Source organism: Nelumbo lutea, chromosome 4, assembly GCF_056320005.1.
Source record: "Nelumbo lutea isolate HS-2025 chromosome 4, American lotus-T2T, whole genome shotgun sequence".
In the NCBI taxonomy this organism is placed as follows: Eukaryota; Viridiplantae; Streptophyta; class Magnoliopsida; order Proteales; family Nelumbonaceae; genus Nelumbo; species Nelumbo lutea.
In genome coordinates, this window is record NC_142687.1 from 5,908,521 (window position 1) to 5,926,095 (window position 17,575).

The following is a 17,575-nucleotide window of genomic DNA, read 5'->3' on the forward strand; positions in this document are numbered from 1 at the left end:
ATTCTGGTAGGTTGGGACTGTTAAAACTATACAGGTTTAAAATTTGCCGAATAGTACCTCTGTTTTGTCCGGAATTTGGTACTGTTTGTGCTCAACCTGGTTGTTAAACCCAAGTGTGTGGGTGTGAACTGAGTGGAGCATTGTTTTGTGGAGTAAGGAGGGGTCCTAAGTCCGGTGTTTGGGACTGATTTACAGTTTGACCATGTCGACTGAGAATTCTGCTACTTCAGAGATTTCAGGGAGCCACAATGGAGTGAGTGGGGGAATGGACATGAGCTTTCCCATGGTTGTTATTCCCTTTGATGGTCTGAATTACCTTGAGTGGTCTAGGGGAATAAAATTCTACATCACTGCTAGGGGGAAAATAGGATACATCAATGGGAGAGTGAAGGAACCAAAGTATGGAAGTGCTGAGCATGATAGGTGGAACCAAGAGAACAATATGGTGATGTCTCGGCTCTTGGTTTCAATGCTGCCACAAGGAAGACTTTTATGTAGACTGAAATTGCTTGTGAGATATGGGAACAAGCGAAGTCCACCTATTCAGAGCAGAGACACTATGCCAAGATATATCAACTACAAGCTGAATCCTCTACTTGCAAGCAGCGGGAGAGGAGTCTCTCGATGTATTATTCTGATTTGACATCAATATGGAAAGAACTTGATCACTATCAAAATGTGAATTGGAAGTGTGATGAAGATGCAAAGGCCTATAAGTCATTTGTATCTCAGCAACGAGTGTTTGCCTTCCTCCTAGGGCTGAATCCGTCATATGAGTCCATCAAGGTGCAGATCTTGGGTAATAAAGACTTGCCATCAGTTCAGGAGGTGTATGCCTTGGTGCAGTCAGAAGAAAGTAGAAGAAGTGTGATGAATGGTGTAGAATTGGAGTCAGTTGCCCTAGCTGTTCGGGGAAATTTAGATACAAATGTCGGAGGTGGTTTTAAAAAGGGTGACACTAAAAAAAAATCAGATGATAAGAGCAAGCTTTGGTGCACTCACTGCCAAAAGACACGATACACGAAAGATACATGTTGGGATCTCCATGGAAAACCTAAATGGGCACAGGATTTGGGTAAGAAGTCAGCACCTGATCAGGGCATGAAACCAGGCCAACAGAATAAAAAAAGGTATAACTTAGCTAATATGGCATCGATAGAGACTAGTCCTTCAGTAACTCAGGAGAGACATCCTAGTTCTGACCCTAAGGAAGATATTATCAACTCCTTCCGTGAACATTTGGAATTGTATGGTAGGACTCTCTGCCAAATAGATTATGGGCCTACTCCTACCTCGTTTGCGTCTACATCAGGTAATGCCACAACCTTCCATGTGTCATCTCACACTACTGATTCTCCTTGGATTATTGACTCCGGAGCCTCAAATCACATGACCGGTAAGTCTAATTTGTTTCAGACACATAACCTTCTCTCTGGGAGAGATAAGGTAAGACTGGCTGATGGTTCTTTTGAAGGGATAGGATATCCATCACATGGACGCCCAAATCTTGCGGAATGGACTGGGCGAATTTCAAAAATTTCTCCCATCTTTGTAGGGAATCGAATTCTCTATTTTAGAAAAACATATTTTTCAAGGATCAATCTTGAACCATTACCAAACCAGACCTGAACCAAAAGGAGTAAGAGGGAGGATGTACCTGATATAGAGAAACAGTATCTCCCAATGGAGGTGTTCATGCCCAAGGAAGGATCCAAAATCTGCTCCCACTGAAGATGGCGCAGTGCAGGATGGAGCAGAATCAGCAGTGTTCTTCCAAAAGAACTTGACCCTTCGCAAGAATCAACAGGATGGCTTGTGAATACAACTCCAATCAATCTTTTCCCAAAAGACTGGTATCAAGATCAAATCTTGATTACTCCTGTAGAGAGTAGGAGATCGAACTGCTGGAGGTGGCAGTTGTAGGAAGGAGGTGGCAAGAGAGTATTCGCAGGGTGCCGAATTCTCTCTTCTTGTGATTTCAGCTTTGAAGACAAGAGTTTTGGATTGCATGTCAAAAGGCTGCCGCCACCTCCTCCTTTTATAGACTTAAAGGGATCAGCTCCTAATCCCATTAGGGGTTACTGATCCAAATCATATTTGGATTAAAAGTCCCTTTAAGTGATAAGGAATAACCCTTATCTTATCTGCAGATTAGATCAGCCATCTCCTAATCTAATTAGGAGGCTTCCAGATCTAAATCTTATTTAGATCTTGGACTCTCTAAGTGGATAGGGTCTGGGCCCAATCCTATCAGCTGATCCATCTTAGAATTCGCCCCTTTTTAATTGACTGATCAAACCAGCCCAGTTCAAAATGGGCTTAAGGCCCATTTAAGGTTATGTATTCACTTAGCCTTCCAAACTGCTGCCCAGTTGGGCTTCCTTGTATGGTGTGGGACCCAAACATTGATCTACACATCAGCCACATGCGTTCGGCCCAGCCTTTGTTACAAGGCCTGGCCGAATACACTGTTATGGACAGTGCACCCCCTGAAACCCATCTCATGGGCTCTATGGGCCCAACACTTACCCTAGTGGTCCCTTGGCCAAGCCACCTTGTAACACCTAGGGACTGTGGGCAGATGCAAGATTAGCCCATCAGGTATTATCCTCAATGGTCTTACACTTAACCTCTCAGCCCATAATGATCATACATTGCCTGACAAGAGAGGACTTCTCCTTCGGCTGCAAGGAACAGTGTTGCACTCTCTGCTTATATGGATCCCGGGAATTAAAACCTTTTGCAAATCATTTCGAAACCATAATATATATACTTTTATATCTCATATAAAATATATTTTGCAAAACAAATCTCAACGATTGAAATCGGCTGTCGGCAGTCTTGGTTTCCATCAGTGAGAGTGCATCCCCGATCATTACCTTTGTCTGACAAAGGGGCTGATCCTGTCACTATGATTATCCACTCAGATGAATTCTCAGACTGTCCCAACATACCCAGGTTTTGACCCCCGCTAAGGATCTCACTGAATGGTACATCAAAGACAGTCCAATCTGACACCTAGTGCAGTATCATAATCGAGTCTAGGGGTCGGGTGTAACTTTCCAGTTTTGCCCATCAATCTCCAAGGTTCAGGGCAATACTGAAAATCTAGTCCAGTTCATAGATTCAATTAATCCTACACTATATGTGCCTAGGGTCTCACCCTGGCAGCTAAGATAGGCCACCCCAACCGACTTGGTGGCACCACAGTGTTAGCCTTGTCAGGATAGGTTTCCCCAGACCGACCCACTGGCTGTGAACATTCTAAACTAACACGAATCTCATTAAGTGTCCAGTTTAAGGGTATTACACAGAAACATACCAAGGGAACATGAATCAAATATGCACTTTTATTCATTTCAGTAAACTCATAAAGTACATCATCTTGATTGAAGCTAAGGGCATACAAAACTGCCTAACATCTTTTTCTACCATAGCTGGCCGAGGCACCATACCTCTCCCACTTGGCCTTACTCTTCCTAATGTACTGCGCGTTCCGAAATTACCTATTAATTTGCTGTCTGTTAGTAGTCTGACTCACTCCTTGAACTGCTCAGTCACTTTTTTTCCGTCTTCATGTGTGTTAGCCTTGTCAGGATAGGTTTCCCCAGACCGACCCACTGGCTGTGAACATTCTAAACTAACACGAATCTCATTAAGTGTCCAGTTTAAGGGTATTACACAGAAACATACCAAGGGAACATGAATCAAATATGCACTTTTATTCATTTCAGTAAACTCATAAAGTACATCATCTTGACTGAAGGTAAGGGCATACAAAACTGCCTAACATCTTTTTCTACCATAGCTGGCCGAGGCACCATACCTCTCCCACTTGGCCTTACTCTTCCTAATGTACTGCGCGTTCCGAAATTACCTATTAATTTGCTGTCTGTTAGTAGTCTGACTCACTCCTTGAACTGCTCAGTCACTTTTTTTTCGTCTTCATATGTGTTTCAGAATTTGACCTCGGGGAAGCCGATTGGTAGAGGAAGCATGGTGGATGGTCTCTACGTGTTGGAGAATAATGCTGGTCTAGTGGCGACAGAGTCCACGAGTTCGTCAAGTGAGAGTCAAGCCTATTTATGGCATAGTCGTTTAGGTCATCTTTCTTTTGAGTCGTTAAAAGTTATGTTCCCAAAGTTGTTTGAGTCCTTGTCAGTGGGTCAGTTACAGTGTCAAACTTGTCAGTTGAGTAAGCATTGTAGAAGTTCTTTACCTTTACGAAATAAAAGATCTGAATGTCCATTTCATATTGTTTATTCTGATGTTTGGGGCCCTGTTACTCTACCTACTGTGGCTGGCTATAAGTACTTTGTTACTTTGATTGATGATTATTCTAGATACACTTGGGTTTACCCTATGCGATCTCGAGATGAAGTGCCACAAATTGTGAAAGATTTTCAACGCATGGTGTTCACTTAGTTCCAAACGGAAATCCATATCTTCCAGTCGGACAATGCAAAGGAATATTTCCATAGTGATCTCACAAAGTTTTTTGCTTCGAGTGGGTCACTTCAGCGAAGCTCTTGTGCCAGGACACCCCAACAAAATGGTGTAGTTGAACGGAAGAACCGTCACCTTCTTGAAGTTTCTCGTGGCTTGTTGATTCATATGAATGTGCCAAAACAGTTATGGATGGATGCAGTCTTGTGTGCGACATATATCATCAATCACATGCCCTCTCGACTACTAGAGTATAAGGCCCCACATCAGCTCTTGTTCCCTATAGCCCCGCTGTCCACCACGATGCGTGTTTTTGGGTGTCGTTGTTTTGTCCATAACCTGTTCCCTACTCGTGGTAAGCTTGATCCTCGGACTATTCCTTGTGTTTTTCTTGGTTACCCTTTATCTCAAAAGGGGTATTGTTGCTATGATCCCATTGCTTGCAAGTACTATGTTTCCATTGATGTCTCATTCTTTGGGAATCAACATTTTTTCTTGGTTTCTCCTCAGGGAGAGAGTAGGGTTGAGGAGAAACAGGCGACGACTCAAATTCAACTACCTCCTTTACCCGATCCTCCTCCATTCCGGGTTTTTCATCGTCGCCATAAGAGCTAGCAGAGTTCAAGAGCTGTGGAGCCTGACGCTATGCAACCAACATCATCGGATTCACCCGATGCAGATCCATCTCATCATCCAGGTACACTTGCTCCCATTGATATATCTGCTCCTTTAAATGTTGATTCACCTGTCACCAATGATCTTAATATTCCTATTGCTAAGAGAAAGGGTGTTAGGTCTTGTACCACTAATCATCCTATCTCTAATTTTGTGTCCTATGAGCATGTTTCGCCTTCGTATCGTGCCTTTCTCTCTTCTGTGGATAATGTCTCCGTTCCTAAGACTGTGGCAGAAGCTTTGTCAAAACCTGAATGGACAGATGCAATGCAGGAAGAAATTGATGCCTTACACAAAAATGGCACTTGGGAGATGGTAGACCTTCTTGAAGGGAGGGAACCAGTGGGGTGCAAGTGGGTATTCACAGTGAAACACAAGGCTGATGGAACTGTTGAAAGGCACAAGGCTAGACTGGTAGCAAGAGGCTTCACATAGGTATATGGAGTGGACTATGCAGAGACTTTTGCTCTAGTAGCCAAGATAAACTCTATCAGGATTCTTCTTTCCTTGGTAGCAAATCTTGACTGGGATCTTCACCAACTGGACATCAAAAATGCCTTCTTGAATGGTGACTTGGAAGAGGAAGTGTGCATGACCCAACCCCCAGGGTTTTGTGCCAAAAGCAGTGAACAAAAGATGTGCAGGTTAAAAAAATCCCTGTATGGGTTGAAACAATCACCTTGGGCTTGGTTTAGTAAGTTCCATTTAGCAGTTCAATAGATGGGGTTCAAACAATGCCAGTCAGATCATACTCTGTTTGTGAAAAGAGGTGAAGGTAAAATTGCAACTCTTATTGTGTATGTGGATGACATAGTGATCATAGGAGATTGGGAGACTGAAATCCAGAGACTGAAAAAATTCTTAGCCACTAAATTTGAGGTGAAGGATCTAGGCCCCTTACGATACTTTCTTGGAATTGAAGTTGCCCGCTCTCACAAGGGCATCTTTATTTCCCAACGGAAGTATGTACTAGATCTACTAGAAGATACAGGCAAGTTGGGGGTAAAACCATTTGATTCACCTATTGGACCTAATCACCATCTGGGAGACAGTCAGGGAGAGCTTCTGAAAGATGTAAAGATGTTTCAAAGACTCGTGGGGAGACTTTTGTATTTATCTATGACCAGGCCTGATATTGCCTATGCAGTGGGTGTCCTTAGTCAATTCATGCACAACCCTAGGACAACTCACTTTGAGGCTGCAGAGAGGATCTTGAGATATCTCAAGAAGTTTCCTGGAGCTGGTTTGTTGTTTTAGAAACACAGTCACTTAAAAGTGAAAGTATATACTGATGCAGATTGGGCAGGAGCAGTCAATGACCGAAAGTCTACCAGTGGGTATACAAAGTGTGGTGGCTAGATCCAGTGCTGAAGCAGAGTATAGAGCGATGGCTCATGGGGTTGCAAAAATCATGTGGATAAGAAATCTGTTAGGTGAACTGGGTTTCGTAGTAAGCAATCCTCTGTCACTCTACTGGGACAATAAAGTTGCCATCAATATTGCTGCTAATCCAATTCTGCATTACAGGACGAAACACATTGAAGTGGACAAGCATTTTATTAGAGAGAAACTTGAAAGTGGAGAAATGTGTACACCATATGTCAGCTCAGAAGAACAACTTGCAGATATCTTCACCAAAGGTCTCCATCATGTGCGGCACAAAGATTTGTGTGACAAGTTGGGCATGATTGACATCTATGCTCCAACTTGAGGGGGAGTGTTAAAATAATGTTAAAATAATTTAGTTGCTGATGTTAGGGCCTGTTTGGCTAATTAAAAGTGTTTTTTATTTCGTTTTTTCTTTCTGTTATGTCTGTTATTATACTCAGGGGCACAAGGGTCTTTTCCCTTGTTATTTCTGCCGCCCTATATATATTAAAATAAAGGCTGGCGCCGCCAGCACTGTTACATTGCAAAACCCTTCTTTCTTCCCTCTCTCTTCTCTTTTCTTCTTCTCCTCTTCTCTTCTTTTCTCTTCCTCTTATTTTTGGCCAGCCATACTGTCAAGAGATAGGATGGGAAAAGTTTTAACTATGAGAAGAATTGGATTCCATGATGACACATGTCACTTGGCACAGTACTTATTGTAGTTTGATGGTGCTCTGAGCTGAAGTTTACAGAAAAACTTTTGCCATTGGCATCCATATACAGGGTGTCATGAGAAAGGTGACATCCAATGAGAAGTCCGTTCTTTGATTTACCTATTTTTACTACTACCAAATTATTTATGTAACTAAGTATTATTTATAGCTGTGTCACTGTGGAATGATTTTTTTTGACATGCTATTCACCTATAAACACCTATTTCTTGGAATGTTTTCCACATACTTAGCGAACATTGGATAAAACTAAGTGAAGGATGATTCAATAGGAAAAGGAGAAGAAAAATAGAGAAGTTAGTTAGATATGGGTGGATAAATTGTGCACAACTGGTATCCAGAAGAAGAAATTTCAAACTAAACCTTTACTCAATTTCATTCATCACTAACTGAGGAAATCTACAAAACATTTTTTTAATCTATAACCTAGAATTGTATTATTTAAAAATGGAAACTTCTCAGCATCTGAAAGGATGGAGAGAATACAGTGCAAATAGTTTAAAAGTTTAGAAGAGTATAAAATGTTATAGAGACTTCTGTATTCCCCAGAAAATATGGTTTCTGGTACTCCGCCTCGTGAAAGACTCCAATATAGTCTTATATAGACTTTAGTATTGTTGTTTTTTCATGACCAGTCGTCCACTTGTCACCAGTAATATGTTCTTAAAAGTACTACATTTTCTTATTATTATAAAGTTACTAATTTATGTATGTATAAGTGCAGAGTTCAAGCCAATCAGCGTGCAGGACGAGCTGGAAGAACATGCCGTGGAAAGTGTTACCGGCTTTATCCTTCCATAGTTTATCATGATGACTTTCTAGATGTGACAGTCCCCGAAATACAGCGGTCTTCTCTTGCTGGAAGTGTCCTTTATTTGAAATCATTAGACCTCCCTGACATGGATATTCTCAAATTTGATTTTCTTGACCCTCCTTCACGTAAGAACAAATCTTTGTTTTCTTTCTCTTGACTTTTTATTTCTAAGTAACTAGCATGCTTTATTTGAATCATATGTTGTCTGTAATTAGGAATGGCAATGAGGCAGGGAACATACTCCCCATCCCTGACCCCGACTTTGAAATAAATCCCCGTCCCCAACCCCGATCCCCGTTGGGGATAAAAGTGATCATCCATCCCTGATCCCCAATGAAAATGGGTTCCCCATTGAGGATCCAAATCCCCAAAGTTTTAAATTATTTTTTTAGAAAATAGATTTGCTTAAAATAAGGATTTTTTAAATATAAAAATATTTTGATATAAATAATATAAATATTGTTATATATGTATATATTTAATATAAATAGATTTAGAAAATATATATGTATATATTTGATATAAATAATATAAATATTGTTATATATATATATGTATAATGGAGTTGAGGTGGGGTGGGGAATTCACTCCCCATCCCCGTCCCCATCCCTGGTTGGGTATCACTATCAATCCCTGTCCCCATCAAGGTAATCTCCATCCCTAACCCCATTGGATCGAGGAAGCTGTGTACTGACGGGGACGGGGAAAATTGCCATCCCTATCTATAATGTTTCTCTTTGCTTTCAGTATGCTCCTATTTCCCTCTGTCATTGTTACTAAGCAGTCCTTAATATTGGCCATTACTGCAGGTGAGTCACTGGAAGATGCTTTAAAACAATTATATCTTATTGATTCTATAGATGAAAATGGTTTAGTTACACAAATTGGGCGAAAAATGGCTGGTAATGGCTTAGCTTCCCACCAATGTTTTTTTAGTGTTGCTATATACTTATAGCGGAATGTTATTATTTTCTGGTATGATTTTCAAAGCATCATGGGTTTTATGTATCATATCCTCGTTATCTTAAGGATTTCATTTTCATTATCTAAGATTGGTTAAATGAGTCACTTTGGCTTTCCTTTCCTTTTTTTTTTTTTTAATCTAGGGCCATAATCTTCAATCAAAGCGTGACTTTATTGCTTTTTAAATTTTAACACTTTTTTAATAATGGCTTTAAATTCTTGGAATTACCTTGATCACTGTTTTTTATTAACTATGTCGTTTTAGAGCCTTTAATTTTGCATCCTTCTCCACAATGATGTCAATGGTCAAATAAAAGAATTTCTGTTTTATTAACTATGTTGGTTTAGGAGGGCTTTTGAGGAATTTGAAAGGAGGAGAGAAGAAAAGTTAAATAAAAGTTTTTGGGGAAGGAGGTGAAATTTGGGACGAGGATGATTCAAGCCAGGAGGATGGGTTTGTGGAAGAGGATTGAGGGGTAGTTTTTTTTGCAAGGTGTGGCTTGGTTTTTTATCAGGTCTCCGGTTGGTGGATTTTTTTGGTCTACGCATGAGTCTGGTCTGTTGTGGCTGGATGCTCGTTGAGTCAGTTGTAGTCTTGATGTTATTAGGAGGATGGTGAAGTAGTTTGGTGAATCCAGTGATTGTGTCTCTGATAAGCCCCCAATTATCCTCACGTATGCCAGGAGAGGGAAAGGGCAGTGCAAGCCAGGTCGGCAGTCGGTTGAGGGAAATGTGTAGATATGCCAGCTGGGAGGGAGTTAATTATGATATCAGGAGGGAATATTTCTGGAGGGAATTAGTTAGGATGTCAGGAGGGAATATTTCTGGAGGGAGTTAGTTAGGATGTCAGGAGGGAATAATATATGGGAATTTCTGGATAGGGGGAAGGGGGTGCGGTGAGAAACATTTTGAGTGTTTTGGGAGAGCCGGCGGTCTCTCGAAGAACTGACCACTGTTATTACTCTCCATTGAACGAATACAATTTTCTTTTCATTTGAGCTGTGTATTTTCACTGAGTGCTTGTGAATTGTGTGCGAGATTTTTGGGATATATCAGTCTCTCTCTTAGGTGATATCTTTTGTACTCCTTTCTTCTATTTATGAAATTTTCTCTTTATTCTTCAAAGACAAAAAAAAAAAATGAAGTCAATGGTCAGTCGTTGCTTATGAACAAAATCATCTTTGTTGAAGTATCCCATGTTGTTTGCTATCACCATGCCACAACTATAATATTAATACAGTGGCTATATAAAACTGAAACTGAATCAGAAGCAGCCTAATCAGAAGCACCCTTCTCCATAATGATGCCAATGGGCAACTGTTGCTGTGGCTGGATCCATCAATATTCACAATTAGTGATATCTGGAGGGGGACTAAATTGACAGACTGACCTCATTTAAGGAACATGCTACAGACTGTATAATTAAAATAGGAAGATGTTACAGACTGTATAATTAAAATAGGAAGTAAATACTAGGGAGATATGATTTACCTTGATTGTAGGACAGATTTGTAGGAATTTGATTAGTCTTCTTTCCTAATATATTCTTTCCTAACATAGAATTTGTAACTTGTATATATACATACGAGATTGATGAATAATATAACAAATTCTTCTTCTTCCTCTGTTTAGTCTTATTTTACATGGTATCAGAGCATCTAGTCTCTGCCTGCCCTTTTGTTTTAAGTAAACAGTAGGTAGAGGAAAATTTATGGGTGTTTCGGGTCACCTCCTTGGAGCAGTCAGAGCATCTAGTCTCTACAAAGTCCGGCAGTCAGCAGCCCTGCGCGTGTCTCACGCACCGCCTGAAGATTCTACCACAGTCATGCGCGCCGGCACGTGGAGGCACATCTGTTGCTGGAAAATTTTTTTCGGTCGTTGTCTTTTGGTTCGCCTTGTCCTGTATGGCACATATTTGTGCTTTGTTACGTGTATATCCATTCTGGTGTTTTCAACAGGTGTGCTCTGATTGATTTTCGGTGTTCAAAATATTATGTTTATTTGAATTTTGAGATTATGGCAGACAAGAAATCAGTAGTTATGTCGGATGTTATTCCAGTGATGTCAAAAATAACTGAGCATAAGCCTAATGGCTCTAATTATCTGGTTGGAGTAAAACTGTTCAACTATATTTGCTGAGTATTGCTATGGATAACCATTTGACTGATGACCCTCCTAATGATGACTCGAGAAAGTCTTGGTTGAGGGAGGATGCACGTTTGTTCTTGCAGATACGCAACTCCATTGAAAGTGAGGTGGTTGGTTTAGTCACTCACTGTGGATTTGTTAAGGAATTAATGAACTATCTGGAGTTCTTGTACTCCGGAAAGGGGAATATTTCCCGCATTTATGATGTGTGCAAAGCCTTTTACAGGGCAGACAAAGGCGATAGATCTCTTACAAGCTATTTCATGGATTTCAAGAAAACATATGAAGAACTTAATATGTTGCTTCCGTTTAGTTCTGATGTGATTGTTCAACAAGCTCAGCAAGAAAAGATGGTTGTTATGAGTTTTTTAGCTGGCCTACCTTCTGAATTTGAGACTGCTAAATCTCAGATTCCTTCTAGTTCAGAGATCTCTTCTCTACAAGATGCTTTCAGTAGGGTCCTTCGTACAAAATGTTCTCCACCTGTTCAGCCTAGTAGTGCCCTTGTCAGCCGCAATAATACATCTGAATCAGGGAGACAACAATACAGGAGTGGTAGTGGTAGGTCAAGTAACTATGACAGGAATACTAATACTCGTGGACAGGAGTTAGGAGAGATAGTGTGTCATTACACTGTCATAAGCCAGGACATATGAAGCGGGATTGCAGGAAGTTGCAGAATAAGAAAACTCAGTCAACCCATATTGCATCCACCACGGATACTTCTGAGAAGTTTGTTATGATATCTACAGATGAATATGCCAAATTTGCTCAGTACCAAGAATCATTGAAACCTCAATCTACTCCTGTTACTGCCATTGTCGAGTCAGGTAAACCCAATACATGTCTTGTTTCCTCCTCTTCAAAATGGGTCATTGATTCTGGAGCTACAGGTCATATGACAGGTAATTTAAGTCTGTTTTCTACCTTTCAGTCACATAAATCTACCTCTCCTGTTACTTTAGCAGATGGGTCAACATCTTGTGTTATTGGGTCTGGCACAATTAGTCCAACACCATCACTTCCTTTGTCATATGTTCTTAGTTTACCTCAGTTATCATTTAATTTAATTTCTGTTAGCAAACTCACTCGTACCCTTAATTGTTGTGTCTCATTTTTTCCTGATTATTGTTTATTTCAAGATCTTACGACGAAGAAGATTATTGGTAAGGGACATGAGTTTGGAGGTCTCTACATCCTTGATACACAAGTTCCAAGATCCATAGCCTGTTTTGGAGTTGTAACCCCTTTTGAAGCACAATGTCGGTTGGGCCACCCCTCTCTCCATGTGTTAAAGCAAATTTGTCCTCAATTTCAGAATTTGTCGTCATTAAATTGTGAATCTTGTCAGTTTGCTAAACACCATTGTCTTAGTTCGAGTCCTAGAGTCAATAAACGAGCTAATGCTCCTTTTGAATTAGTCCATTTAGATGTTTGGGTTTAAGTATTTTGTTACTTTTGTTGATGATTACTCTCGTATGACATGGTTATATTTAATGAAAAATCGTTCTGAGGTGTTTTCTCATTTTTCTGCTTTCTGTGCTGAAGTTAAAACCAATTTAATGTTTTTGTACAAATATTGAGAAGTGATAATGCTAAGGAGTACTTGTCAGAATCCTTTCAAACTTACATGCTTTAGCATGGCATTCTTCATCAAACTTCTTGTGTAGATACACCATCTCAAAATGGGGTTGCTGAATGGAAAAATAGACACTTGAAACTGCAAGAGATTTGTTATTTCAAATGAAGGTTCCTAAACCTTTCTGGGCTGATGCAGTTTCCACAACATGTTTTTTGATTAACCGTATGTCTTCATCTGTCCTTCAGGGTAAGACTCCTTATCATGTTTTGATTCCAAATAAAACACTGTTTCCTATTGAGCTTAGGGTATTTGGGTGTACATGCTTTGTTCGGGATGTTCGTCCTCAGGTTACCAAACTAGATCCAAAATCTTTTAAGTGTGTTTTTCTTGGGTATTCTCGTGTTCAAAAAGGGTATAGATGTTATTGTCCTACTCTTCACAGATATCTTGTGTCAGGTGATGTTAATTTCTTAGAAGATACACCTTTCTTTCCATCTACTCCTCATTCAAGTCAGGGGGAGGATGATGATTTGTTAATCTATACTGTCACATCATCTGGTTCACATCCTATTGAATCTACTCCTGCCAGGCCTAAGCCACCTACAGTACAAGTTTATTCTCGGCGACCAACCCCTCCGGATCCATGTCCTGCACCAGCTCCTTCGTTGGCAGATCCAGTCTCAACTGATCATGTTCCTTCGTCATCAGAACCAGTCTCTAATGATGATCTTCCTATTGCTCTTCGTAAAGGTAAGCGTAAGTGTACTTATCCAGTATCTTCATTTGTGTCTTATAATCATTTATCGTCCTCTTCTTGTTCTTTTATTGCATTTCTTGATTCTATCTCTGTTCCTAAGACTGTTAAAGAAGCCCTTTCTCACCCTGCATGGCGTAATGCTATGATTGAGGAGACGAATGCTTTAGAGGACAATGGTACTTGGACCTTGGTAAATTTACCTACAAATAAGAAGGCTATTGGGTGTAAATGGGTGTTTACAGTTAAAGTCAATCCTGATGGGTCCATTGCCCGATTGAAAGCCCGTCTTGTTGCTAAAGGATATGCTCAGACTTATGGAGTGGATTATTCTGATACCTTTTCTCCTGTTGCTAAACTTACTTCTGTCAGGTTGTTTATTTCTATGGCAGCTACTTATAATTGGTCCCTTCATCAGTTAGACATCAAGAATGCTTTTCTTCATGGGGATCTTCAAGAAGAAGTTTATATGGAGCAACCGCCTGGTTTTATTGCTCAGGGGGAGTATGGGAAAGTTTGCTATTTTCATAAGTCTCTGTACGGGTTGAAGCAGAGTCCTCGCGCCTGGTTTGGAAAGTTTAGTCAGGCAGTCGAGAATTTTGGTATAAAGAAAAGTAAGTCTGATCATTCTGTTTTCTTCAAGCACTCTGCTGCTGGCATCATTTTGTTAGTTGTGTATGTGGATGATATTGTCATTATAGGAGTGATACTACAGGGATTTCATCCCTTAAATCCTTTCTCCACACTCAGTTTCATACCAAAGATTTGGGAATGTTGAAATACTTCTTGGGTGTTGAGGTAACAAGAAGCAAGAAGGGAATATTCTTATCTCAAAGGAAATATGTATTTGACTTGTTGTCTGAGACGGGAAAGTTGGGAGCTAAGCCATGTAGCACTCCAATGATTCCTAACTTGCAGCTCACAAAAGATGGTGAATTAATTGAAGATCCTAAGAAATATAGAAGATTGGTTGGAAAGTTGAATTATCTTATTGTAACTCGTCCAGATATTGCGTATTCAGTTAGTGTGGTGAGTCAGTATATGTCCTCTCCAACAGTTAATCACTGGACAGCTGTAGAACAAGTTTTGTGCTACTTAAAAGGAGCACCTAAGCGAGGAATTTTGTATGGAAATCATGGTCATACTAGAATTGAATGTTTTTCAGATGTTGACTGGGCAGGATCCAAGGAAGATTGAAAGTCTACTTCAGGCTATTGTGTATTTGTTGGAGGGAATCTAGTTTCATGGAAAAGCAAGAAATAGAATGTTGTCTCACGTTCGAGTGCAGAATCGGAATATAGAGCTATGGCCAAGTCTGTGTGTGAAATAATGTGGATATATCAGCTTTTGACTGAAGTAGGTCTTAAAACTTCAGTACCAGCCAAGTTGTGGTGTGATAACCAAGCTGCTCTTCACATTGCATCTAATCCTGTTTTTCATGAACGAACTAAGCATATCGAGATTGATTGCCATTTCGTTCGTGAAAAGATTCAGCAAGGTTTGATTTCCATAGGTTATGTGAAAACAGGAGAACAACTGGGAGATATCTTCACGAAGGCTCTTAATGGGGTTAGGGTTGATTATCTTTGTAACAAGCTGGGCATGATTAATATCTATGCTCCAGCTTGATGGGGAGTGTTACAGACTGTATAATTAAAATAGGAAGTAAATACTAGGGAGATATGATTTACCTTGATTGTAGGACAGATTTGTAGGAATTTGATTAGTCTTCTTTCTTAACATAGAATTTGTAACTTGTATATTTACATACGAGATTGATGAATAATATAACAAATTCTTCTTCTTCCTCTGTTTACTCCTATTTTACAGAACAAAAGCATTTCAGTTGACTACCATGAAAAAAATCTTCTCAATTTGGTCTTACTTATTTTCCTCTCATATATATTCCTTCTCTTGAATGCATGGTTTTGTGATTTTGTTCTTCCTATATTTGCTCATTTATATCGTCATCCTCATTTGGGTTATATGTACATAATTGATAATTCTTGATTTCCAAGATTATGCTGCATATGCAACATTTACAGCTATTGCTGTCTTACCAAGAGAAAAAGGCTTCCCACAACCATAGCCCAGAAAAAAACATATACAATAAATAACCTGCTTTATTGACAATGAAGGGCACTGGGAAAAATCTTTGTGTCCACATTTCTCTTCACTAGGCTAGATCATTGGCTAGCTCAGTAGCTTAGTTTGGTTTCCAATTGAATGAGATATTGCATATTAGACATGAAGAAACATGCCCCAACAAAATAATTGGATGAACACCACAGACATAAAGGTGACTCAATCACCCAATCAATGGTAAGATTGTAGAGACAATGAGCGCCAAAGGGTTATTTTGTCTTTTTATGCTTTCTTGTACATTAGATTATTTCTTATTCTTTTGTACATTATTTGTATATTGAGGACAGAATGGTCCTTTCACTATTATAATATAAATACTCTTACCTGGGTGTCGACTGTCATCTTCTTTTCTCAGTCTCATTATCTGACTCTGACAAAGATAACCAAGGATATAAGAAACAATCTCATAATCAAGTTTGTTGGTAATTATCAAAAAAAAAAAAAAAACAAAAATCAAGTAGGTTGGTATTCCTTTAAATTCATTGCTTTTCTAATGTGTTGTTCTAAATACATAAATAATGGAAACCTAAGGAAGTTTGATACTTGTCACCTCGCACATTGAATGGGATGAATACAATATGGGAAAGCATTAGGATTCCTCTCCTCCCATAAAATGCAAATAACCACCAGAAAGAGACTCCCCTTTGAAACTCTTTTCGTACCTCTGTGTAAGGTACAAAACGCAAGAAAAGACATTATTTCAATAGTATCCTCTGCAAGGAGCAAACTAACTAAGTTGATAAAGTCTTAGGGGGTTGGAACCAGCTAGGATTGAATCCAGCCTTCATCATTCTAGCTACTGAGTACTGACTACTAACCACTGAACCATTGTTTAGCAAACAAATTCCAGGGGGGGGGAGCTTGGAGAAATGAATAAAATTATTGATTACTCTTGCTGATCCAAAAATAAAAATAAAATAAAATTATTGAGACTACATTATTGTGCCCATAAAGTAACTAGAAAAATCAGAGCTCCCATGTATTTATGAAATCATTTGGATCATAATCTTCTCATTCATTTTACAATCTTTGGGCAGTCAAAATGTCACTTCATAATTGTTTTTCTAGCCAATATTCGCCTATCATGCCCTGGGGGTTATTTTGAGCTTTCTTGCTTGCCGCTTTTGTTGTCACTAGTCACTAAACTCTGGGAATTATGCTCTTTCCACTGAATGTCTATATCTATATTCTTACTTGAAATAGATCTGCAATGCAGTTTGAATATTAAATTTAATTAATACGTGGTGTTACAATTTTGTTTAGATATATAACCTTTTCTTTTCTCTGAGCCTTGGCATTGTTATTGAATCTTGTGCAGAGCTCCCATTAGAACCTTCACTTTCAAGAACATTGTTAGAGGCAAATGAATTAGGATGTCTGTCTGAGGCTTTGACTGTTGCTGCCATGTTATCTGCAGAAACCACATTGCTTCCTGGTCGAAGGTTAAACTTATTTGATATTGTTGTATTTCATTATTGATAAGTTGGTTTCATCTTTATGTATTCACTAGGAGAAAATATTTTTCACTGCTGAAATCCTATCCCCTAACTTTGACTATTTGCAGAATAACGGTAAAGTAGGACTAATCAACTTGGAATTTGAAATTGAAGTTATATGTGCTACCTTGTCCACAAGTTTCTATCACTAGGGAATAATATTTTATCAATATCTTTAATAGATGGTATATTTTCAGGAAGCACATTATATAAATAAATTACTTTATTTCATTATCTCCATAAATTTTACTATATGGAAATGAAGTCTTCAATCCGGGATCAGGATGTGCTGGACTTTATTTTCATTTCCTTCCAGAGATGGTTTAATTATCTTATCCTTGTTTAACTGATAACATGATCTTGTAGTTACCATCCATTATCTGATTTTATTTACCAAGTTTTATATGCTCATCTGTTTTTGACATGCTTAGGTTATGTTGAAACCTTACGCCA

General features: G+C 39.2%; 1 protein-coding gene across 1 annotated transcript in view; it reads left to right on the forward strand.

The window, feature by feature from the left end:
- LOC148853585 (RNA helicase family protein) overlaps positions 1–17,575 on the forward strand; it is a 67,709-nt gene that overhangs the window by 23,804 nt on the left and 26,330 nt on the right. The window contains exons 9-11 of the mRNA XM_088982166.1: positions 7,945–8,159; positions 8,844–8,936; positions 16,945–17,068. Of these exons, the coding sequence (XP_088838292.1) occupies positions 7,945–8,159; positions 8,844–8,936; positions 16,945–17,068 (432 nt within the window). The remainder of the gene's footprint in view (positions 1–7,944; positions 8,160–8,843; positions 8,937–16,944; positions 17,069–17,575) is intronic.